At 41.8% G+C, this 26358-nt stretch overlaps 1 protein-coding gene across 2 annotated transcripts in view; it reads right to left on the minus strand.

Annotated features, from left to right (window-relative positions):
• FCHSD2 (FCH and double SH3 domains 2) overlaps positions 1 to 25066 on the minus strand; it is a 359152-nt gene extending 334086 nt beyond the window's left edge. Inside the window, exons 1-2 of one of the 2 annotated variants that reach the window (XM_058305914.2) lie at positions 24589 to 25066; positions 22787 to 22884 (exon numbers count right to left, since the gene is read on the minus strand). In XM_058305914.2, the coding sequence (XP_058161897.1) occupies positions 22787 to 22884; positions 24589 to 24609 (119 nt within the window). In that variant the 5' untranslated portion in view covers positions 24610 to 25066. The remainder of the gene's footprint in view (positions 1 to 22786; positions 22885 to 24588) is intronic. The other variant, XM_071218257.1, reaches the window with a different exon arrangement.
• Positions 25067 to 26358: the final 1292 nt, after the last annotated feature.

Raw genomic sequence — 26358 nt, forward strand, 5'->3', positions numbered from 1 at the left:
GTAATCAAAAGAGCATGATACTGGAGCAATGACCAATGGAATCCAACTGTGAGTTTAGAAATAAACCCTTACATCTACATCTACAATTGATTTTTGACAAGGGTACCAAGTCCATTCAATGGGAAAATAATAGTCTCATCAACAAACGGGGCTTGTGCAAAAGAATGAAAGTGGAGAAGTGGATGTGGTTTAAGCAGCTGGGCACCCACCTATCATATGGGAGGTCCCAGGTTCAGTTCCTGGTGCCTCCTAAAGAAGATGAGCAAGACAGCAAGCTGACGCTATGGGCTGGCATGGCAAGCTGATGCAACAAGATGATGCAGTGAGATGATGCAATAATAGACACAGCAAGGAAACACAATGAGAGACACAACAAGCAGGGAGCGGAGGTGGCTCAAGTGATTGAATGCCTCCCTCCCACACTACATGAGAGGTCCCTGGTTTGGTTCCCAGTGCCTCCTTTAAAAGTCAATGGGATCTCTCTGCTTAGAGGGGCCCACACCAAATCTTGGTGTGTATTTCCATCTTTCTCTCCCATTTCTCAGTAAGATCTGTTCTTTTCCCAAATAAATTCTTTTTACTGACCAAACTGAAAAAAAAAAAAAGACGATGAACAGAGAGGAGACAGTGAGCACAAAACAATGAGGGGAGGGTGGGGAGAAATAAAATAAATCTTAAAAAAAAAGAAGAAGAAGAATAGCAGATCCTTACCTCACAGTATAACAGAAACAACTCAAAATGGACCAAAGACCTAACTATGTACACCAAAAGTATAAAACTACTAGAAGAAAAACACAGGGAAGCATCTTCAGGAACAATGGTTTCTTAGACCTTACACCAAAAGCATGAGTAACAAAAGAAAAAAAATAGATAAACTCATCGCTATATGCCATTCCCTAGTAAGGGACCATGACATTATATTGGGCTTCAAATTTCGGGGAGTTCTGGATCACAGAGTGTTTCAACAATGGCAATGGAGGGATACTGGTATGGGATACCAATGACAGGTGATATATGACTGACAGGGAGCTGTACAGAACATATGTCCAGGGTGCATGGTAATGTTTGGATATACTCATAGTGGCAACAATTAAAAACCACAGTAGGGGGGGTACTGGGTTCCTGGCCAGTGGTGCTCTGTCGTGGTCCCTAGGGGAGCAGCGACAGTCTCCCAGATACAGTGGTGGGGACCGGGAGGGAGTGAGGGTTCAACAGTGAGCCCCTGATACTAATGACTATGCTTGTGAGCTGATAAACCCAAAATAATAACAAGGCCTAGAGCAACTTTGTGCCTGGGAATTTCCTTCTGTCAGCCTTCATGTTACTCAAATGTGGCCAGTCTCGAAGCCAAACTCAGCATGTAAATGCAATGCCTTCCCCCCAGCGTGGGACATGACACCCGGGGATGAGCCTCCCTGGCAACGAGGGACCACTATCAACTACCAACTGATGATGCAACTGGAAAATGACCTTATACGGAAGGTTCAATGTGGATCAGCAGAATATCCATGTCTACATAAAATACCATGACTTTAAAATGCTGTTTGACCTAAAGTAAGGGGGAAATGGAAAGGAGAAATGAGTTTATATGGCTACGAGTTTCTAAAAAAGAGTCTGGAGGCTGGCAGAAGGTTTGCCCTCATGCACAACTGAGCAGAGTCAGAGAGACAGATAAAGCAGATACAACCCCCAGATATTGGTTCCTTTGAGGGCTAAAGAGACCCATGGGAGTTATGGTCATGGCCGATGGGGTTAACTACCAGGGCAGATGGCCCCCTTTGGAAATGGTGTTTATGTGTGATGAATCTGGACTCAGATGGGATCTCCCTTCATAAGACTTTCATGCTAATGTGCTGGAGGTGCAGTTAATGTTGGGGTTTAAGATATATTTAGGGGATTTGAATCTCTGGACTGACAATGTGATAGCCAGATCCTGAGCCTCAACAGACTCCAGCACCTACAATCTGATTTATTGGACTTACCACACTCAGCTAAGATGGAGGTGAAGAAGGACAACCACCACACCATGGAGCCTAGAGTGATTACAACTGAAAATGGGAGGATTGCATCCAGCATCCAGGTGGAATCTGAGCCTCCTCTTGACATAAAGGTGCAATGGACACAACCAATCCAGTGTCCACATAGAAGAGGTGGCATTGGATTGGGAAAAGTGGACATAATGGACAAAGGGTATGGGGAAAGGCAGGAAGAGATGAGAGGTGGAGGCGTCTTCGGGACATGGAGCTGCCCTGGATGGTGCTTCAGAGGTAATCACCGGACATTGTAAATCCTCACAGGGCCTACATGATGGAATAGAGGAGAGTATGGGCCATGATGTGAACCAATGTATATGAGGTGCAGAGGTGCCCAAAGATGTACTTACCAAATCCAATGGATGTGTCATGATGATGGGAACGAGTGTTGTTGGGGGGGGGGGGAGAGGGGGGGTGGGGGGGTGGGGTTGAATGGGACCTCACATATATATTTTTAATGTAATATTATTACAAAGTCAATAAAAAATTAAAAAATTAAAAAAAAAAAAAAAAAAAAAGGGTACTTCATCAAAATTTAAACTTTTTATGTATCAAATGACTTCATCATGAAAATAAAAAGATATCCTAGGAGCGGATGTGACTTGAGCAGTTGAGTGCCCGCCTCCCACATGGGAAGTCCTGGGTTGGTTCCCAATGCCTCCTGAAGATGACAAACAAACATTGAGCAGACAACAAGCAAAAACAACAAGCAAACAGACAAGGCAGCCATCTGGGGGCAGGGGGGAAGACCACCTACACAATGGGAAAAAATATTTGAAAACCACTATATTAGTTTGCCAAAGGGGTGCTGATGCAAAGTACCAGACTTTTGTTAGCTTTCATAACAGGGATTTATCTGGGGTAAAAGCTTACAATTCCAAGGCCATGAAAACCCTAACTCAAGGAACCATAAGAAGTACCTTCTCACCAAAGCCAGCTGCCATTTGTTGAAGCAATATGGCAGGTGATCTCTGCCTGGTCTCTCCCCATCCGGGCTTCCTCTCTGTGGCTCAGCTGCTCACTTTCTTCCTAATTTCAGCGGCAAGCAGACACAGGGTTGGTCTCTTAGGGCTTCCTTAGATCAGTCTTGGCTTTTCTGCTTTCTTCCCAATTTTAGCTATAAGCTATAAGGCAAATGGCTCATCTCTCCCTGGGGCCTCAGCTGACTGAGCCACCTTCTTTCTGTCACATATGACAGATTGCTCTGTTCTTGTTTGTCTCTCCATGTGAGTACATTTACATCAGACCCAGAAAGGGCGTGGGGACTCAACCTGAGTCACGCCTTACTGATATAGTCTAATCAGAAGCCCTAAAGCAATCTTAACAGGTAATCTAATCAAAGGCCCCACAACTGAATTTAAAGGAATCAAAGGATATCACACCAGAGGAATAGATTAGTTATAAATATAATCTTTCTTTTGTGGGGATTCATAAAATAATCCCAAACTGCCATAACCACATATCCAGTAAGGGTTAAATATCAACAACCTATAAGGAAATCCTAGAACTCCAAAACAAAAAGACAACCCAATTTAAAAATGGGCTAAAGACTTGAAGAAACATTTCTCCAAAACAGAAAGACAACCTCCTGGGGCATGGGACATGACACCCAGGGATGAACCTCCCTGGCACTGAGGGATGAATACCAAGCACCAGCCAGTGATGAATCTGAATAAAGACATTGACCAAAAAGGGGAAACATTAAATACAAAAGAATTTTTACAGCTAAGAGATTTCAAAATGAGCTGGGAGGTCATTCCTGAGGTTACACTTATCCTATGTGTCAGGGAGATCTCACTAACTGCCACTGTAAATAAAACTTCAAATAGAGGTGCTCCTGAGGGCTCTAAAGTCATCTGGACACTATAGATAAGGCACAAAGCCCCTTGAAATCAGCACCCTGTCAGTGGACCTTGTCTTAGAATATATGACAACCTAATTCCCCAATTTAACAGAGTTAGATTCATTTATAATTTCCCTTCACATGATTCTTCCACCCCTTTTATTTTAGCCTATGATTAGCACTATACACATTAAATATACGTCCCAGAGACTTAAAATCTTCAGTCTGTTCATATGCCAGTCAAGCCCTGAATCTCAGCAGAGTTGTAGCCAAGACCTACTCTCCAGTTCATTGGACTCATCCAGGACAATAAACAAAATAATGATGATAGACAATCACCATCCTCAAAAACAGAGTATCTACAACTGCAAGCAAAACAGTTCCTTCCATCTGCCCCCTAAGATCTAAGCGACCTCTCAATCTGAAGCAAAGCAGACAATACCATCCCCAAATTCTCAAGGATGAAGAATGAACAAACATAAGGGGAGAATCCAACGACAAAGTAACCATATTATTATTTTAGTAACAGAAGAACATGTAACATTAATATAAAGATAGTGCTTACCAGAGGTTCTGAGGGGAGAGAGAGGAAGACAGGGCATTTTTAGGGCACTGGAATTAAGTACAAACCACAAGACTTTGGCTAGTAGCAATGCTTCGATATTTATTCATCAATTACAACAAATGTACCACCCTATTTTAAGATGTTATTAACAAGGGAAAATGGAAGAGAGTGGGTGTATATGGGAATTCTTTAAACTTTCAATGTACCTTTCCCATAATCAAAAGCCTCTTTAAAAATAAAGTTTATTATATGAAAAAAAAAAAGAAGATAGACAAATGATCAAAAAGTACATGAGAGGAAGGGACATGGCTTGACTGATAGAGCGTCCGCCTATCCAGGCGTTCAATATCCAGGACCTCCTGACCCATGTGGTGAGCTGGCCCATGCGCAGAGCTGCCGTACACAAGGAGTGCCGTGCCACGCAGGGGCACCCCTGCGTGGGGGTGTCCCATGTGCAAGGAGTATGCCCTGCAAGGCAAGCTGCCCCACATGAAAAAAAATGCAGCCCACCCAGGAGTGGTACAGCACACACGGAGAACTGATGCAGCAAGATGACACAACGAAAAAGAGACACGGTTTCCCGGTGCAACTGAGGGTACAAGCATACACAGAAGAACACACAGCAAGTGGACACAGAGAGCAGACAATGGCGGGGAGGGGGGAGTAAGGGGAGAGAAATAAATAAATCTTTAAAAAGAAAAAAAAAAGTACATGAAAAGATGTTCAACATCATTAGCCATCAGAGAAATGCCAATCAAATCCACAATTAGATACCATAACCAAAAGAATGGCCACTATTTAAAATTTTAAAAAAAAGGAAACTTACAAGTGTTGCAAAGGATGCAGAGAATAGGAACACTCATTCGTGGTTGGTGGCAATGTAAAATGGTGCAATCACTTGGAAAACAGTTTGATAGTTTCCCAGAAAGTTAAATATAGAATTATGATAAGACCTGGCAATGCCACTTCTAGGTAGAGTTGAAAACAGGGAAACATGAATGGATATTTGCACACCAATGTTTAAAGCAGAATTATTCACAATAGCCAAAAGACGGTAGCAACCTAAGTGTCCAGCAACAGAAGGACAGAAAAAATAAAATGTGATATATACATACAATGGAATATTATTCAACTGTACAAAGGAATGAAGTTCTGATAAATGCAACAACATGGATGAACTGTGAAGACATCATGTTAAATGAAATAAGCAAGGCACAAAAGGTCAAATATTCTATGATCTCACTAATATAAACTCATTAGAGTAAGTAAATTCATAGAGTCAGAAACTACAACACAGGTTACCAGGAGCTGGGATGGGGTAGGGAATGGGAAGTTAATGCTTAATTGATAGAGAAATTTCTGTTTGTGGTAATGGAAAAATTTTGCTAGCGGACAGTGGTGATGGTAGCACGATGTTGTAAATGTAACTAACACCAATGAATTATGTGTTTGATGTGGTTAAATGGGAAATTTCAGGTTGTAAATATGTTACTAGACTAAAAATGTTTTAAAAAGCAAAAACATAGGACTATGCAGCATAAACAGTAAACCCTAATATAAACTATGGGCTACAGCTAATAATACAATTATAATAATATTATTTAATTAATATTAACAAAGTACCACACTAATGCAAAGTGTTAATAATAGGGGGGCTATATGGGATCTCTATATTTTCCACATGATTCTTCCATAAACCTATAATTTATCTAATTAATTTAGAAATATTTAATAGATTAAATAATCTAATATTTAATATCTAGTTAATTTAGAAATATTTTAAAATATGGCCAAAACACTTAAGACACAAGGAAAAAGAAAATAAGTCAGTTAACATACAAAAAGATGCTCAAGTAAATAAAAAATATGCAATTTTTCTTTGAACAGATTAATAATTTCTTCTTTCATGTGATAACAGTTAAAATGCACATGTACATAGAACAATCTCATTTGTATTTTTAAAGGTTATATATTATATATATGCTTGTATATGTACAGAACACTTTAAAAGAATACTCAAGATCTTGAAGAAACTATTATTGCTTATCTCTAGGGAGAATAACTCTTACTTTCCACTTTATAACTTTCAATACAATTTGAAATTTTCACCAAAAGCAGTTTTTGTTTCTTCCAAAGCTATTTGCTAGACATGTGTACTCTAGAAATCAGATATAATGCAGTACATTTCAAGAGGCAAATTTTCTATTTAAAAAACTAAATTTTTCTTGAACACATACCCTGCGATTCAGCAATATCATACTGAGGGATACATCTTACAGATACATTCATACATACACACACACACACACACACACACACACACACACGGTGAATACGAGGATATCTCCTGAAAGATAAACGTATAATATTTATAAAAATTATGTATTATGGTATATTCAACAAGTATCTGAGTACATTCTATAAATCACTCTATTAGATGCTGTAGCTATAATGGTTAAGTAAAATGGATAAGATACCTGTATTCATGGAGCTTTCTCTCTGGTAGGAAATTTAAATGCACAGTGTTCACCTAATCAGAAAGACTCGTGTTTAAAGCAGTCTGAAAGGACATACTCGGGATACTGATTAGTAGTAGTGAGTCCTTATAAAGAGAAAGACTGACGAGAAGGTAGGAGGAAAGGGGAAACTTTCACTTTTTGCTTAAGACACTTGTATATTGCTTGAATTTGCAATGTCCATTGCTTCTAAAATGGATTATTTTTAAAATAAAAATGCAGGGAGCAAAGGTGGCTCAAGAGATTAGCCATCTCCCTCCCACCTGGGAGGCCCCAGGTTCGGTTCCCAGTGCCTCCTAAAAAAACAATGACAACCAGACAGCAAGTGTAAACAATGGGGGGGAGGAGGGAAGGAACAAAATAAATATTTTTTTAAAAATGTAAAAATAAACAAATAAAATACATTGTTTAAAAGGTAAATTAACTGCCTTAACTACTGTGGCATCTCAATGCCCTCCAGGAAGGTAAAGGGTTCAGGTAACCGCCCCTCTGCAGAGGTAAGATACACGTCATCCCCAGCCCCGACCAGGAGTCAGAAGAGTCACCATCATTTCCAAAAAGTTCCAAATCCTCTGATATTCTTGAAGGAACTTAACCAAAGATATCTCATTCTCTTCATATCTTCCTCCACCTCTACCTATCTACTTAGTCCTCTCCCTTCCCTCTTTAGTCCCCTTGGAAGGAGAGTCACACAAATATAAGGTCTCTTTGAATTATTACTGAACACTAACCACACAGCAGCTAAATATTTTTACATGATCGCACTTAATACTTTCAACCCTGAGGTAAAAATTACCCTATTTTATAGATAAGAAACACGGGACTCAAAGAGATTTGCCCCAAGCAAATGATAAAATGGGAATTCAAACACTGCCATCTGGGAAATGGACGTGGCTCAACTGATAGAGTGTTCCCCTACCATATAAGAGGGTCCAGGATTCGACCCCCAGGGCCTCCTGACCTGTGTGATGAGCTGGCCCACGCACAGAGCTACCATGTGCAAGGAGTGCCGTGCCACACGGGGTGCCCCCATGTGGGGGTACCCCATGTGCAAGGAGTGCGCCAAGCAAGGAGAGCTGCCCTGTGCAAAAAAAAAGCACAGCCCACCCAGGAGTGGCACACACACAGAGCTGATGCAGCAAGAGGACACAACAGAAAAAAAAAAGAGATGCAGTTTCCTGGTGCCACCGAGGGTGCAAGCAGACACAGAGGAACACATAGTGAGTGGACACAGAGAGAAGACAACGGGGGGAAAGAAATAAATAAAAAATAAGTCTTTATATTAAGAAAAAACAACAGATCATCTCAGTTCAAGTTTACTTCTTTTTTTTTTTCTCTCCTCTTCCCTCTCCCCATTGTCAGCTCTCTGTGTCCATTCGAGGTATGTTCTTCTGTGTCTGCTCGCATTCTTCTCAGCAGCACCAGGAATCTGTGTCTCTCTTTGTTGTGTCATCTTGCTGCGCCAGCTCTCCATGTGTGTGGTGCCACTCCTGGGCAGGCTGCACTTTGTTCGTGCAGGGTGGCTCTCCTTGCAGGGGGCACTCCCTGCGGGCAAAGCACACCCCTGCATGGCACAGCACGCCTTGCGCACATCAGCACTGCGCATGGGCCTGCTCACCACATGGGTCAGGAGGCCCTGGGTTTGAACCCTGGACATCCTATATGAAGGGCGAATGCTCTGTCTGTTGAGCCTAATCTGCTTCCCTACTTCTCTTTTCCTTACACTATACCTACCTCTCTCTTCCAAATGAATCATCGCCACGATTTAAACAGCTCATGAAATTTCCGTGAACATTCCCAGGATTAAGGAAGTGTTTTCCCTTATCTTCACTCACTTGAACCACTGCTCGCAGGCAACAAAACTCAAGCACCATCAATAACTATGATCCTGGATTAATTATTAGACCTCTTACTTCCTGGGAAAAAATGAGATTAATAATGATAACTACCTTACAAGGTGAACATTACACAAACTATTACCTATAAATGCTTTAGCATAGTACATATACAATAAGGAAGCACACGGTAAAGAGAACTATTAGCTATCGTTATTATTCTCCCTAATCTCTATTTTACTTTCTCTAATCCTTCCACATTCTCAAAGTACACTAACCCCTTAAATTATATAAATAATGAATCATTCCTCATCTGCGAAGTACAACTTGTGATCATGCAATAATAGGCCATTTTTGGTTATTTCTAAGATAAGTCAAATTTGAGAACACACTTTTCCAACATAAACAATACTGTAAGTGACAGAAGGGACACAGGGTTCCCTGAGGACTCAGCCTCTATAAAAATGTCATTCAAACTGATACTCATGGTAGTAGATCAATGGTAGGGATTTATTTCCCAATCCTATACTCCCAAACTACTCTCATGAGTAAACATGGTAGAATTACGGACGATTTAGAACTGGCAGGGAATTTGGGATTCATCTACTCTACCAAAGGAGACACCTCTACCCACCCATGACAAGTAGTTTATTCAGCCTCTGCACACCTGCCTCTAAAGCCACAGAACTGAGCATTCCTTGACATAGTAGATAACGCTATGGTACTGCTCTGACTGCTAAACCTGCCTCCCCAAGGCTTCCTTCTGAGAAAAGGGAGGAATTCTTCTGTGGTTAAGCTTACTTAGCTATGGAACATTTATAAACATGTTATAAAGAAATGCCTATACTAGATTCATATTTCTATTTATTATTTATATATTCCAAACAGGTTTCTCTATCAGTTCTCTAGCTCAGCGATTCTCAAACTTTAGCAAGCATCAGAACTGCTAAACCTGGAGAGCTAGCTATAACACAAATTCTGGGCCTAGCCCCAGAATTTCTAATTCAATAAATCCAGGGTCCCGAGAATTTGCACTTCTAACAAGTTTCCAGGTGATACTGGTGCTGCTAGTTCAGGAAACACACTTTGAGAACTAGGGCTCTAGTTTATAGCTAGGAGCAATTGGGGTATAGGCACCTCTCTCTGTCTATTACCTCAATATCAAAAACCACCGAAAATTTTTCAAAACAATTGGAGAATTTTAGATTTTTTAATAGTAATATTTTGTGGTCTTCACTTCCTTGGAATTAATGTTAGAAGGAAAATGGTAGCTGTACACAAAATTCAACCGTCCTAATTTCAAGAGTGTGAAATAATTAACTTTTAAATTTAAACTGGCATCCTATGTTAAATTATTCAAAAAGAATATGATTTCTGTCTATGGTAGTTTCAAGTTCCCTTATTAACTACTCTCTAGGCAACAATTTGGTTAAATTATTAACTCATTTAATTAATTAACTTAATCCTCAAAAACAACACTATGAAGTAGACACATTATCATCCCCATTTTTCAGATGAAGAAACAGAAGCAGAAAAAGTTTATGTAACTCGTCAAGGTCACACAGCTAGTAAATGAAGAGGTAGCAAAGATACTGACTAAAAGTACAAACTCTGGAGCCAGATGGCCTGCTCTTGAGATCCTGGCTCTCCAACCCTTTATTCAAGTAGTATAGAGGTCAAACATCACCAAAAACTAATAATGCTTAAAAACTAAATTACAGTATAATTATAGATAATATAGGTAGATGATAAATTTTACAGCACCTTATGATGAAACTAGCTTAGAGATTATGTAGCACAAAATCTGGAATGGAGTATTTGGAATTAGACTGTAGTAATGGTTTTACATTTTATATGGAGCAGTACAATATTAAAGCTAAGTAGACTGTGATAATTTAAGGACACATGGTATAATCCCAAAAACAACCACTTAAAAAACAAACAGAGGTATAGCTAAAAATCCAAAGGGAAACAAAATGGAATACTGAAAATATTCAGTGAATTCAATATAACTATGAAAAACTACTATACAAAACACCTCTATAGTAAAAGAAGCCAAACAATTCCCTCATGGAGAAATTTGGCTAATAATGTAAGATGCATTTTACTACAGAAGCAATGATTTAAATGATGACTATGATATAAAGACTCTGGATAAAATTATCTCAAATAAAAGTTGAGCATGGACAGGAATCTAACCACCGAATACGTTTGCTTGTTTGGGGACAAAAGAATACCACAATGCATTAACAAAGGAATATAGTAGTATATAAAATCTGTTTCTCCAACCTCTGAATTACAACCAACGAAAGGCTAGTTCAATTTATGCAGGAAAGTCTGTAAATCAAGTATTCTTAATATCTGTAGTGTTCAACTTTAGAATTAATCTGTAAAGTCTATTAATGTTGATAATAACTTCCCTAAAAACTAAAAGCCAAAGTGACATTTTAGCACCAACAAAAATGATCCACATGCAAATAAATGTTTACCTATACTACTGAATATTTAAATTTCACTTTGAGAGTTATATTTGCATGTTCAAAATTCAAAACATATAAAAGAGGATAAACAATAAAATCCCCTTCCCCTCAATGTTCTAGGGGGAAAAAAATACCACTAAAACACAATCTGAGGAAATATGCTCCAATTGTTTCCTGTGGGGCCACAGACACAGTAACACTTCTCCTAACACCAGAAATAACATTTTCTTTTTGAACTGGAATTATTTCAAAGCTCACAAAACAGAAAACATCTGGATAACAAGAGACTCACACATGAATGCCAAAAAGGAGATCAAATGGAATGTTAAAATAAAGCGTGACCAAGGAATACAGAGGACACAATAAAATGAAATAAACAAAAACATCAGCTAAGGTTCTACAAGTCAGGACTGACCAACATATGACAGGAAATCTGCAGCAGTGGAACAAAGAAGAAAGTTACAAGTTTCTGTGCCTAGTTCCCATATTAGTCACTGAAGAGCTAATAGCACAAACCAGATTTATAAATTAACTTCTGCTTCTGCATCAGATCACTCCTGAAGACAGACAAAACAGAATGGCGCCTGTGAGATTCAAATGAACATTCGAAGGGTTTACCAAGAAAAGCATCGATTTGCCACCACAGGCCCCTTGAGATAAAAGGCTTCATGCTTTACACTTTCAAGAGTGAACTGCCAATCCTCAATTATGAAGGGGGAAATTATTCAGCTAGCTAGGAGTGAATTTAGCTCTTTTTTGTCCTTCCTTACTTTCAGTTTAGCCACATTCCTACTTACTAATGCTTTCACCAGAGAAGTAAAAGAAGTTCAGCAAAAATACAATTGCCTGGAGGGCCCTTCAACCACCATTTCTCCAAATTATCAGGAGACCAAAAGCGGCAAGGTCTTTAGACAGTCCTGTATTCCTAAGAGGAAACTCCTCTGAGAGGCCACTGGCCTATTGGTCCATTACCAATGGCAAATACAGAAACCTACTCCTGACCTAAGACTGAATTCAAAAAGACTTGGGAAGAGGAGGCACAAATGGTTTCTAAGGAGCCCCTGATTCCCAGTCTGCTTGGGACAAGTGGAATTTTGGCTATATCCCTCACAATCTAACCCCAACATGTATTTTTTTTAATATACTTCCATGGGAACCACTAAGAGTAAACTGGAAATGAGTCCCTGTGGCAAACAGGATAAAATATATTACTGCCACCATTATTACCTTATTCCTTACCTCCCAGAATATAATTCACTTTCCCAGCTCCTCTGCATCCAGGCAAGCATGGGCATACAGAGCAAACTCAGCTAACGAGATGTAAAGTAAAGTATTAGGATAATTTCTGGTAAATACTGTTTACCCTGATGGATGGGTGGGTGGGTAGATGACAGGAAGGATGGAAAAAAGGAAGGCAGGCAGGAGAGAGGGGGAGAAGAGAAAAGAGGGAAGTTGGAGGGAAATTTCACATAAGGAAAAACTTTCCTTCCTTACCCTTCTTCCACCGTAAGTGGTATAAGACTATGACGCTTAGAGCTGCAGAAGCCATGCAACAATTACAAGGGGACCCAGAAATATAGAAGGCGTCTAGGACTGCTGACTTTGCTAAAGAGGTTCCTTAGCATCACTTCAATGTTCATCTTTGAGGTCCATTACATTTTTTAGCCCACAGATTAACCCTTTAGGAAATGAGTAAATCACAGACCAAAATTTATGAATTAATCTTCTCAATTGCTCAACATTACAAATCCACAAGCAGTTATTGAGCACCTATTACATACCACACACTGTGCAAGAAAGGTTTTAAATGCATTGATTTAATTGTCAAAAAAACGAAAGGTATTATATAATAATTATTACTATTTTACAGATGAGAAACATGAGGCTCAGAGAAGCTTAAGTGATTTGTGCTTAAAGTCACACAGCTAAAAAGAGATTAAGAACTAGGATTCACACCCAGGTTGCAAGCCTCTAAACCCGTTCTGGTATATTACTGCTATCCTTTATCACACAGATCACTTTAACCATCCCTTATATCTATAAACCCAGGCGTGGTTAAAAAAACCAAATCACGGAAAAGTAAACACAAAAATTATTCAACACTTCTTGTTCTTTACCGAAGTAGTAGTATTAACCTTCCTTACTAGTCCTTAGTTTAATTCCACCTGGCTCAGTAGAATATCCTCCATTCAAGTCTATAAATCAGAAAATAACTTGTTCTGCAGTGAACTGCAATGGCCATCCCATACAAAACCAAATCTTTAAATTTTAAGAACAGATAAAGATCTATAAACAATGGCTTATTGGCTAATAAACCATTAAATAGCATTAGGAAGAAGTACTACTAAAATCCCAAAGTTTTCAATTCAAGTAAGCAGTGGTCTGCAACAACAAAAAAATTTTAATTAGACCCTCTAAAACTATATTTCCCTACTTCCCCTGCCTAGTGTGCATCTCCTATTCTTAAGTCTTCCCCTTCCATAACTGACCATAATATGAATGTAAAGTACATATTTAAAATTTGAATTCGTCAGTTAAAGTTCCATGTTATCCTTTATTAATTTTAAAATCAGGTAAACCTTTTTCCCTCTCTCACAAAGAAGAGTGTAGTCCTACTTGATTTTTTTCCCTGCAGCTTTCTATTTTTCTTTCTAATTCTCCCTCTTATAATTTACATCTTTTTTAAATTCTAGTTTGAAACAACACGGGATTAAAAAAAAGGAAAATTGATTGCTGGGTGAAAGACCTAGGTCTAGCACTAGATCTACAACTCCTTGTTTTCATCATCTCTAACACACCACTTGTGTCTTGACTGCAAGATATTACTTTATGTTCCATTAAGAAAAAATGGTACCAATTAAATTGCTACAATGGCTATCATTTAGAATTTTTATTTATACTTATTAAAAAAGCTCTTTCAAACTTATTTAGTCAGATTTTTAGCATTTATCACTCTTGTGCATACATACCAAGGAAAAGATAAACAATAAATTGGTTCATAAATTGATCACATTCATGGAACTCTTCTGAATCACTTTCTTGAATCAGTCCTTGGTATCCTGGTTTTTCTACATAGTATCACTCTCTGTATCATCAGAAGCCTGGGGAAGCAAACACTCGTATTCCAACCATTGTCTCTGGGATCTTTGGCAAGCCTGCTGACACCTATTCTGCAAGTTCCTTGCATGAAGAGACAATGATAACTGCATCAAGGACAAAATCAACCGTAAAATGCACCTTGATTTTAGAGATGTAGCAATGTTAAAAAAATGTGCTCCTTTAGAACTGATGAAACACAATAATTCCTTTGTTATTTTGAATTAGAAAACATCTCCCCTGGGCCACTAACACAGCAGCTACCAGTGCTAAATACCAACCATACTTTGTATTTCACATATAACTTTTACAGAAAAGCAAAAAGGTAAACACTAACCTTGTTTTACATATACAAAATATGAGACTTAATAACCTGTCCTGGCTTACCCAGCTAATAAGTGACAGAGCAGGGATTCAATCCTTTACTTTGTAAGCCTTTGTCCTGTCTACTGTTTCAGTGGTTCTCAAAATTTAGATTGCATAAGAATCACCTTACATGCATCTTCCACAAAACGGGAAAAAATACTGCACATGTTTACAAATCATATACCTGATTATATATATATAATATAATATACGTAAAGAACTCTTACAACCCAATAACACAAAAACCCAATTTAAAAATAGGCAAAGGATCTAATTAGACATTTCTCCAAAAAAGTGTACAAATACCAATGAAAACACGCAAAGAGGCTCATCTTATTATTTAGTTATAAAAAGAAATGAAGTGCTGGTATGTGGATGAACCTAGACGTGTTAAGTGAAATAGGCCAGACACAAAAGAGCAAACATATTATTTACTTTCTATGAATACTTAGAATTAGCAAATTCATAAAGACAGAAAGCAGAATAGTGGTTACCAGGGGTTGGGAGGTAGGGGAGATGGTCAGTTATTACTTAACAGATAACAAACTTCAGTTTGGGAATACCTAGTGGTTAAAGTTACACAGCACTGTCAATACCCTTAATGTGACATAACTGTCCACCTAAAAATGGTTAAAATGATTTTGTTATGTTTATTTTACCACAGTTAAAAATAAATAAAATGAATTAAATTAAACAAACTACAGATGAGTTTAGACAAGGTATATGGTACAGTAATTTCTCACTTAAGGATCTCTAGATCTCTAGGTGTCAGCAAAAGTGTTTCTTGAGCCAGTTTCAATTTTTTAGAATATCTGTGAGAAACCATACATTTAGCTTTTTTTTCTGAGATAATTAAACTTAAGTGTCTTTACCTTTGTCTAGACTCATGTTAATGGTTTCAAAATATTAAGCCAGAATTAATACCTCAATGTATGAAAAGTAAAAAACAAAACAAATTATTAGTTAATAATGCATTGTTTGGTAGGCAACATATTTTAAACCATGGGACCTATGATGAGTCCTTTGATTAAAAGCTTGAGAACCACAGATGTAACACACTACATCCACAAATGAGGAAAAATATGAGTCCTCACTATGCCTCAGTTTCTATTTTCATCCATAAAATGAACAAACTTGATAGCAACAATCTGACTCTAAAATTCTAAACTTTTTCATAAAAACATCTACTAAGAAGATCCTTCTTTATATTCTGGGTTTTTGCAAAGAACCTGTCTTCAATGATTCTACTTAGCACGTCTGAAGAATAAACAATACCAAGAAGAAAAATACATAGGCTGTAGTGTTTAGAAATTTACTTCTAAGTGACTTATAAAGCAAAGAGTGAAAAAAACAGTAATAAACTAAAATTAAAGTGTGCTTTTCTACTGCTGACAGCAAATGTCAAGAGGAAGCACTTCTGTTTAAATTCTCCCCAAACCATGGAATGTCCCTGATTAACACCAAATGAGTTATCTTTCCTTCTCATATATTACTCCCAATACACCAGTTTCCCAATGCATCCCTGGAACAAATGAAGAAGGGGAGGGAAGCAAAGGAAAAACACTGTATCGTAATTGGTCTCCTCCCTTACATTCCAGAAGACCAGAAGGGGGAGAGAGAGGAAATTAGCCATAACCCAGCATAAAATTCTTTTTACATCTTAATATATTAGGTTTTTTTATTGTAACTTTAAGTCATAAAAACTTTCTGTTTAATACTAATTTCTTTATATCAAAAATGAAAAACTCTTTGCCCTTTCTGAGTGAATTCATAAACACAGCATGAAATTTGGAGGGAGGGACACCAATGACTAGTGCTGCTTGTAGGGTTTCAGGGAGAGCAGGCAAGATCTTGTATAACTAAATACAAATAAAAACCTGGTTTTACAATTTATAAAGATGAAGTAGATCAGTGCTTATGTAGTGCTGGGAAAGGACTGCTAAGGGGTGTGAAGTTTTTCTTTCTGGAAAATGAAACTATTCTGAAAATGTATGTGGTAATGAATGCACAAAATTGTGATTATACTAAAATCCATTGATTACACACTGTGGATAGATAGTACGGTATATGAACGTATCTCAATAAAACTGCTTAACAAATAAGTAAGTAATTGTGCAAGAATAGCCAGAAATAGGAGCTATGGACTGCTGGGGAAGCTTAGAGAGATCAAGAGTGATGAATTTTCTTGTACTTTTTTTATCGGTATTTTTGTTGAAATAATGAAAATAAATACTCTAATGATGACTGAAGTAATGAATGCATAACTATGTGATTATACCTAATACCATTGATTATTCACTTTAGATGAACTGTATGCTATATTAACTATATCAATAAAACTGATTTGTTTTAAAAAAAACTGATTTTAAAGTTCAGGTATTTCTAACGAATTTTTTAAAGGTCATTCCACTTGCCAGAAAAATCATACCATTTTGCTCCCTCAAGCAACTAAAGTTATGAAGAATACCAAGAATACCAAATTTCAACTTCCAACTCAATCTTACCACAAAAATATATTTTTTTATTATTTTTTATATATTTTATATATTTTATAAATATATTTTATATATTTTATAAATATATATGGGAAAATGGAGAGGGAAAAGGAGTGAGGTATAGAAATCCCCTATATTTTCTATGTGACTTTTGTATTACCTAAAGCTTTGAAAATAAAGTAGAAAAAAAAATTAGACACTGGGAGAATGTGCAGAAGAAATTGTCACTGTACATAAAAGATAACAGATCTTACAACAATAAAAGACAGTGCAAAAAAGTTATATATATATATTTCATTTTCTGTTTTTTAAATAATTTTAATTTTTTTGGCTTTGTTTTTGGGGAGGTTTTGGATTGCTAAAGAGTCACAACTGTGGTAGGGGAGGATCACGGAGTATCGGTGGTAGGGAGACGCACCGTAAGAGGTGCAACTGTGGTATGCCTCTATGGAAAATGAATATGTTCAAGTGGTCACGCGGTGCTGTCTCAGTGGGTGGAGACCCACACAAAAACTGAAAGAATATTGAATTCCCATCCTAGATAGTCCTACTACATTCTCTAACAGAGTGGCAAGAATTAGGGACTGGGTGTGGCTCAAGCAGTGGAGCACCTGCCTACCACTACCACATGGGAGGTCCTGGGTTCAGTTCCCAATGCCTCCTAAAGAAAACAAACAATAAGCAAAGACAAGGAGTAGATAAGAACAGACAATAAGCAAAAACAAATGAGCAAAACAGACGAGGGAGTCAACTCTGGGGAGCTGATGTGGTTCAGTGGCTGAGTGCCAGCCTCCTGCATATGAGGTCCTGGTACCTAAAAAAAAAAAAAAGAATCCCTAGAGTACATGGGCAGTGCCTAGCGAAGAAGAAGAGACCTCAATATGCCAGGCCCTTGATACTGATGCTTATACTTACGAACCTTGTTCTTGCAAAATTGAAACTTAGCCTAGTATTATATATTTTCTAGAAGTTACCTCAGGAAAGCCTCCTTGTTACTCTAATGTGGCCTCTCTCTAAGCCAAACTCAGCATATAAACTCACTACCTTCCCCCTGGCATGGGACATGATTCCCGGGGATGAGCCTCCCTGGTACCAAAAGATTATTACCAAGCACCAACTAATGATGCATTTGGAAAAACACCTTGACCAAAAAGTGAAAATATTAAATACAAATGAGTTTTTATGGCTAAGAGATTTTTTTTTTAAGATTTATTTATTTATTTATTTCTCTCCCCTTCCCCCCCCACCCCGGTTGTCTGTTCTCTGTGTCTATTTGCTGCGTCTTCTTTGTCTGCTTCTGTTGTTGTCAGCGGCACAAAAATCTGCTTCTTTTTTCTGTTGCGCATCTTGTGGTATCAGCTCTCAGTGTGTGAGGCGCCATTCCTGGGCAGGCTGCACTTTCTTTCACGCTGGGCGGCTCTCCTTACGGGGCGCACTCCTTGCACGAGGGGCTCCCCCACGTAGGGACACCCCTGCGTAGGGACACCCCTGCGTGGCAGGGCACTCCTTGCGCGCATCAGCACTGCGCATGGGCCGGCTCCACACGGGTCAAGGAGGCCCAGGATTTGAACTGTGGACCTCCCATGTGGTAGACAGACGCCCTAACCACTGGGCCAAGTCCGCCACCCTGGCTAAGAGATTTTAAAGCAAGTAGGGAGGTCATTCCAGAGGTTACAATTATGCACATCTTAGAAGTATTTCACTGACGGCCACAGTAAAGAATGTCTCAAGCAGGGGGACCCTGAGGGCTCTAGAGACATCTGGGCACTACAGGCAGGGCAGACAACCCCAAGAATTCAACACCCCATTAGTGGGCCTTATCTGGGAATATATGATAACTTATCCCCCCAGTGTAACAGAGTCAGACTCATTTATAATTTTCCTGTACATGGTTCTTATACCCCTTTATATTTGAACCATTAAATCTGTGTTCCAGAGACTTAAATCTTCCAGCTGTTCATATGCCAGTTGAGCCTGGAATCTCAGCAGTTGCAGCCAACACCTACCCTCCAATTCATCAGGCTCGCCCAGGACAACTAACACAAGGATGGTGATGGACAAAGCCCAACCCAAAAACCAGAGTTATCTACAACTGCAAACAGTTCCATCCATCTGCCCTATAGGTTCTAAGCCCCCTTTCAATTGGAAGCAGGGTGGGCATCACCATCCCAAAATCCTCAAGACTGAGGAATGAACAAACGTAAGGGGGACTGCACCTATAGACTAAAGTAGACTTGTTATTATTTGAGTAATGGAAGAACTTGTAACATTGCTATAAAGGCAGTGGTCATCAGAGGTTCTGAGGGGAGGGAGAGGGAAGAATAGGTGTAACACGGGTCATTTTTGGTACATTTGGAACCATTTGCAAGACACTGCAATAACGGATACAGGCCATTGTATGTTTGTCAAAACCTATAAAACTGTGTGGAGCAAAGTGTAAACCATAATGTAAACTATAGACCACGGTTAGTAGCAATACTTCAATAAGTGTTCATCAATTGTAACAAATGTACCACGCTAATAAAAGATGCTATTAATGGGGTAAAGTGTGGGAGGGAGAAGGGGTGAAGTAAATGGGAATCCCCTATATTTTCAATGTAACATTTATACAATCTAAAGCTTTTTTAAAAATAATAAAAAGAAAAATAAAAACCAACAAGAACAATGAAAAAAAAAAATTCTAAAACCTAAACTCATTAGCAGGTAATATAGTATCCTGTTCACAACTATATGGGAATGAAGGGATTCATCCCCTTATTTGATACAGAAAGAAAAACCCACGAAGCAGACTTGGTTCAATGGATAGAGCATCCGTCTACCACAAGGGAGGTCCGTGGTTCAAACCCCAGGCCTCCTTGACCCATGTGGAGCTGACCCATGCACAGTGCTGATGCGTGCAAGGAGTGCCCTGCCACACAGGGGTGTCCCTCCACATAGGGGAGCCCCACGCACAAGGAGTGCGCCCTGTAAGGAGAGCCGCCCAGCATGAAAGAAAGTGCAGCCTGCCCAAGAATGGCACCACACACACAGAGAGCTGACACAGCAAGATGATTTCAACAAAAAGAAACACAGATCCCCGGTGCCACTGATAAGGATAGAAGCGGTCACGGAAGAACATACAGTGAATGGACACAGAGAGCAGACAACTTGGGGGGGGGGGGTGGAGAGAGAAATAAATAAATTTAAAAAAAAAAGAAAAAGAAAAGAAAAACCCACCAAAATCTCTGCATTTATATGTCATATATAAATGGAGATATATACATCAAATATCATAGTACTTTTAAAGTGCCCCCATGAACAAGAGTATAACACAAGCTCTACACACATCAGTGTAAGCCCCCTACAGAGCTTATAAAATAAGAAAAATAAGCGAAATTTAAATACGATCAGTTTCAATCATTTGATAATTCTGCCAGCCTAAATAAAGGCTACAGTAGATAGAAAAAGCAATAAAATTTAGCCCCTAATAACAATTCAAATGAAAAGGGCAAAACCAGAAGCATGTGCAAAATGAAAATCCTTTTGAGATCACAGCTTGTGGAGTTCCTCATAACCAGAATTGGCCAGGTGAATAAGTGGGAAGAAGACTATCAGCAGCAAAGGGAAGAGTACAAACAAAGGCATGTATGTAGGGAGCGCAATCAGATAGCCAGAAGTTGAGAGGCCACAGAAAGGGGGATGAGGAGGAAGGCTGTGTGGGCATGAAATGGTAGCTACTAAGCCAGGAAAGGAAGCTTGCAGCTAGGCTGCAGAAGGCCATATATGCTAGGACAAGGTGTTTTGCCTTTATTAACTGGAAGATCACAGACAGCCTGCTATATAATAAACAAAGTTTTTGGAAAGCTAATTAGCAGCAAGACATTTAAAAGGAGAGATTGGAGGGAGGAAGATACAAGGACTACTACTGCAATAAATAGGGTATTATTGCAATAATGCAGTTGAAACGTGATAGGGTCATGAACAATATACAAGCACCTGAACAGCAGGAGCAGCAACCTCCATCAACTGAGCGGTGGTTACGCATACATAGTATTTATATTGCCACTTGTCCGTACAACAACCCTATGAGTTACCATCCCATTTTATAGATGAAATAACTGACGTTTAGAAAAGTTAAGTCATTTTCCAGAAGTCAACAGAGCTAGGAGGTAACAGAGCCTAGACACAACCCAGGACTGGCTGACTCCAATGCCCCTATTCTCGACCACAAGCTCTTGAATCAAGGTACCGGCCACAGGGGAAAAAGAAAACAATGCAACGAAGAAGCCTACATGGTATAATCAACAGGACTTAATGACCACTGACGACTCATATCACACCCAGGTCTTTACTTACATACTAATTTTGCCTTCCTGAACTGCTTCTGAAAATTGATTACTTTCTTCATCTAGAGATTTCTACTAAAATACTTCAGTCCACTTAAGAGATCTTAAGAACTCTGAATTTTCCTTACAAAGGAACTAAGTCTAAAAATTTCCTTGTGGCCATGAGAAAAACAAAAAGAAACAAACACAGAATTGATACAGAGTACTTTTCGGCCAGAAAAAGATGACCTTGGTATATCCAAGTTCGGTTGAAACTAGATTTATATGCCTTCCTTAAAAACCATGAAAAGAAAAGTATGCAGCAGAAAAGCTCATAAATAGCATCCAAGTTAAATATGGGGAAAGAAAAAAGAACTCAAACTAAACTCCTTGGGCTACAAACAATTTAGCTCTACAAACACCTTTAATTTTATTATAACAATAAATAGTTAAAATTTTCATGAAACCAAAATGAGGTTAGTGTACCACAGGAAAAACAGGCAACCAATGAGGCTTATAGATCCAATTCTAATGTGATAAATGTATTAATGAAGAGAAATAAGAATTGCAGCCACTCAATTTCAACATGTAAACCATCTTCCATAATCTAAATATACACTGGTTAAACTGTCAGATTGTATTATAGGACTGATAAATAAAATAAATGGCATTTCCTTCAGTAAAATGAGTTGTGCTTCTCTCTATAATGAAATTACTGATTTTCACAAGTACTGTTGGCAATATGTCTTACCTATTAAATTCAAAGTTATCTTGATTATGATTACAGGTAACTTTAAACATTCAAAGACCTTATTTGTCATGTTCTCACAAATATTGCTAGTGTTTAATAATCGTGTGGGGTTGACCAGCTCACTTCCAGATATTAACCATTAACTGCAGATGGTTTAAAAATCTAACTTCTTAAAATTGTTAAGGTCAATAAATAATTGTTACAAGTCAGTGGAAAGATTATTTAAATAAGAATTTCTATCTCAAAAGTTATCATTTTATAGAAAAACTTTTAAGGCTCCTTGTTTTTTCATAACGGTATGTGTACATTACAGGGTTCCCCCACTGAAGAAAAAAAGTTTTATTGTGTTAGTTCCAGTTATAATTTCCAGCTGAGTCAAAGCTTTAACAGCCTTAAAGCAGGAAATCCAAAAGGAAATTCCATCATCAGTTCCTGGGGTTTGGTAACTCAAAGGTTCTTGGAAATAGAGATACAATTCTCAAACTATTTACTGTAACCTTACCTCATATCTTCAAGCAAATCACATTCTGCTTGATGCTTGGCTTGAAGTTTTGTCATCTGCTCAACTTGAATGTTTTTCAGTTCTTGTGTAACTTTCACCTAAAACACACCACACATTTATGAAGGCCTTGCTGCAACTTTAACAACAAAAATTACTTAGGAAGATACTTAATACTTGTCAGAATATAAGCCTCCTGCTCAATGCTCCCCTTAAGACCACACATTCACTGCTAACGACCTGATTTTATTTACTGAAGACACTTATTTAACGAAAAAACTAGTCAAACAACCTGAAAAGGGAAGCTAAATGAAGCCATGAAATACGCCAGTACAAAAATTGGATTAAAAAGGTGCAAAATAAACTGCCAGTCATTCCATTCCATGCCCAAGTTCTGTCCTGAAGTGCTTTTCTGGTTTTAGAAGAGGCTGTCTTCTAGTTCTCCCAAAAAGCCATCGGCCCTGAGGAAAGGTGAGCAGCGTGCACGGGGGAGAAGCGAGCAGGAGAATACCTAATACCTAAGGACCGAAATCCGCACAATCAGAAACTGTGCGTCGACTAAATTATCCCACAGCGGCTACGAGAAGGGACGTCCTCGACGCGCTGACAGCACGTCAAATCACAATCTTTCTCACAAAGGAGACAGCTAAGGCGACCTTCCAGCTTTCGCCGTGCTTTCAAGTCACCCCGGCAGGCCGGTCCCGCGGCGGTTCCACAGGAAACGGCGAGAACAGCAACTGCAAGCCGGCGAGGCCCCGCGCGGGGAGACCCCGGGGCTCGGGGTGACGGCGGGTCTGGAACCCCGCCGCCAGCGCGGGACTAGAGGGACTGGTGGGGGTGCCGGTGCGAAAGTAAAGGGCACCCTGCCCTGGAGACACCCGGATTAAGAGCGAGCGAGAGAGGGGGAAGCAGCCACGAGCCAGGCATTCAGCAAACGCTTGCCCACGAGGGGAGGAGAGAACACAGGCCTCCCCCGACCCTGCGCCCAGCGTGGACACTCACAACCGTCTGCAGGATTAAAAGGACAAGGACACAGCCTCGGCCTCTGGAAACGCCGGGGACCAGGAGGCAAGGCAACCGTTCGCGAAGGGCGCTGCGGGGAGGCTGCTGACAAGCCAGCGGGACCCGTCACTCCCACCCCGACCATCCAAGCCCAGCTCGTGGCGCACACGCCACGCGCGGTCCCGTTGTCCCTTTCCCGGGGGCAGCACCGCCGCCTCCTCGATTCCCAGAGCCTGGAGGCGGAGTGGGGTTGGAGGGCGAAAGGCAGGACCGGTCAACCTTTAATTTCTTGCATTTCCCTGGGGTGGGAGTCAGTGACTATTCCAACTTCTGCAGCCTCGTGGGAAAAGGAGGCCAATCCTCAAGGCGAGGCACGAGACAAATCCCCTGCAGATCTGCAAAGGCACGGGGGTAAGCGACAAGCGGCCGGAGGGCTCCGACCAGATGCAGACTAAACAATCACACACGCACACGGCTCTGCAAAGCTGCAGGGGCTCCCTCGCCTCCCTCCGGCGCAGCCCCGAGAATGCACTTTGCAGCGGGCAGCACTGCCATGCGCGCGCACACATGCACACCCGAAACTCCTGCGAAATGCCGGGGGTCTCCGGCGCGGCGGAGGGCGTCCGCCCCGGCCGCTCCTCGGTCGGAAAGGCAACTCGCAGCAGACTCGGTGACAAGCCCCGGGCGAGGGCGGTCACGGCCCTGGCGAGAAGGGGGAGGGGACTCAGCGGTCGCCCCGCCGCGTGCCCGGTACGCATGCCCCCCCCCCCCAAATGTTCAAAGCCCCCCGCTTGCGCCCTCACCTTCCTCGGCGGCGGCTGCATGATGCTGAAGGGACATCAATCCTCCCCCGACGGCGGCGTTTGCAAGGACGAGGAGGAGGAGGAGGGCCGGAGTGGAGGGGGCGGCCCGGCGAGCGCGCGCGCGCGTGTGCGTGTGTGTGAAAGGAGAGCCTGAGAGCGAGGGCTCCCCCGGAGGGAGCAGAGCTGGCGGGCGGCCCGAGGACCCGCGCCGGAGGACGACTGGAAGGAGGAGCAGGCGCGCAGGGAAGGCCTGGGGCTCGGCCGGCCCCCGGGGGTGTGTGAAGGAAGGAGGCGGAGACCGCGAGGGGGCGGGGGCCCGGGAGCGGGGGCGCGGGGAGTCCACGCCCGCCGAGCCCCGCGTGAGGCGCAGCCGCGTGGCCCGCACCCCGGCCTGCCGCCCGCTCGGCTGCTCTCCGCGGCCGCGGCGCCCGCCTGCTCCCTCCCTCGGGCGGCCCGGCCCTCGCTGGGCCCAACGCCCCCGCCCGGCCCCGGGAGCGGGGAGGCGGCGCTCGGCTTCGCCTCCGCCACTCCGGCCGCGGGAATTTCCGGCCCCACCGCGCGACGCAGCGCCCCGCTTCGGCGGCGGCGGGAACGGCTCAGGCGAGAGCCGGGCTCCGGGGGCCTGGCCGGGCTGCCGCGCGGGAGCGCGGGATGCCGGACCGCGGCAGGGGCCGGGGGAAGCTAACGGGTCGGTGGGCGGGTGGGAGGGTGGGAACGGGAGCGGAGCTCGGAAACCTCCCCGTCCTCTCCGAGAGTGGCACGTTCCAAACGCTCCCCACCCTCCCTCCCCCACCCTGGGAGCCCGCCGGGGGCTTCCCGCGCGCTTTCCCGCCAGCCAGCCAGCCGCGGCGCGCGCCGTGGCGCGGGGGCGCGCGCGGGGGCGGGAGAGGGCGCTGCGCCGACGCACGCGCACAGGCCGCCCCCGTCTCCCGCCGGCTTCTGCGGCTCAGGGTGTGTGAGGGTGAGTGTATGTGAGGGGTTGGGGGAAAAGCGATGCTCAGACTGAAGTTTTTGCGATGGGGAGGTGCTAGGAGGATTGCGTTTTTTGCTTCAGCACCCCTCTCTCCTGAGTGGATGGGCCAGCTAGTTGAGCGCGAAGCGGGCGAACATGGACAAGTCCTTCTGCTGCGGGCCGCAGGTGCCTGGCCAGTGCCGGGGTGGGCACTTGTCCTGCAAAGAAAAATACGTCTCTCTGTTACCGAGCATTGAAGCCCAGGAGCGCGGACTCTATGCTGGGAGGGAAACGAGAGGTCTTTTCAGGCCAGGGCCCATTTCACAGATGGGCCCATGGAGGACTGAGGCCTTTCCGGGGCGTCGCACCAGCAGGACTAGAATCTCTGGGTTAGAAACGTTCTCTGGAATATAGAGAAATGGGTGAAGGATGATAACCGATGAAGACAAGTAGAGGAGGCAGCACGGAGCAATGGAGGAAGCCATTGTCTGGAAGTCTGGGGTCTCCAGTGCCAGCCCCCTCTGCCCCTGACAGGCTGGACGAGCTCAGGCTTCCGCACCTGCCAGTGAGGAGGCTCATCCCTGCAGGACCTCCTGTGCCCCGCCCAGACCATCGGGGGAAAGAGGTGTCAGGCTCCCTTTGGGTCCTTAGAAGAGTGGAAATACCTCTTCCCCCTGCCCAGGGCGTTGTCTGAGCCACAGGGCTGTGGGGGAGTGAGCTGGATTGCCCCTCAGTTTTATTAGAAGTTGGGGTCCCACACAGTAGTCAGGCAAAAGAGGAAATTGAGTGAAGCTGGAAGAGGCCCGAGTACCAGAAAA

The sequence above is a fragment of the Dasypus novemcinctus genome, chromosome 10, assembly GCF_030445035.2.
Source record: "Dasypus novemcinctus isolate mDasNov1 chromosome 10, mDasNov1.1.hap2, whole genome shotgun sequence".
Classification (NCBI taxonomy): Eukaryota; Metazoa; Chordata; class Mammalia; order Cingulata; family Dasypodidae; genus Dasypus; species Dasypus novemcinctus.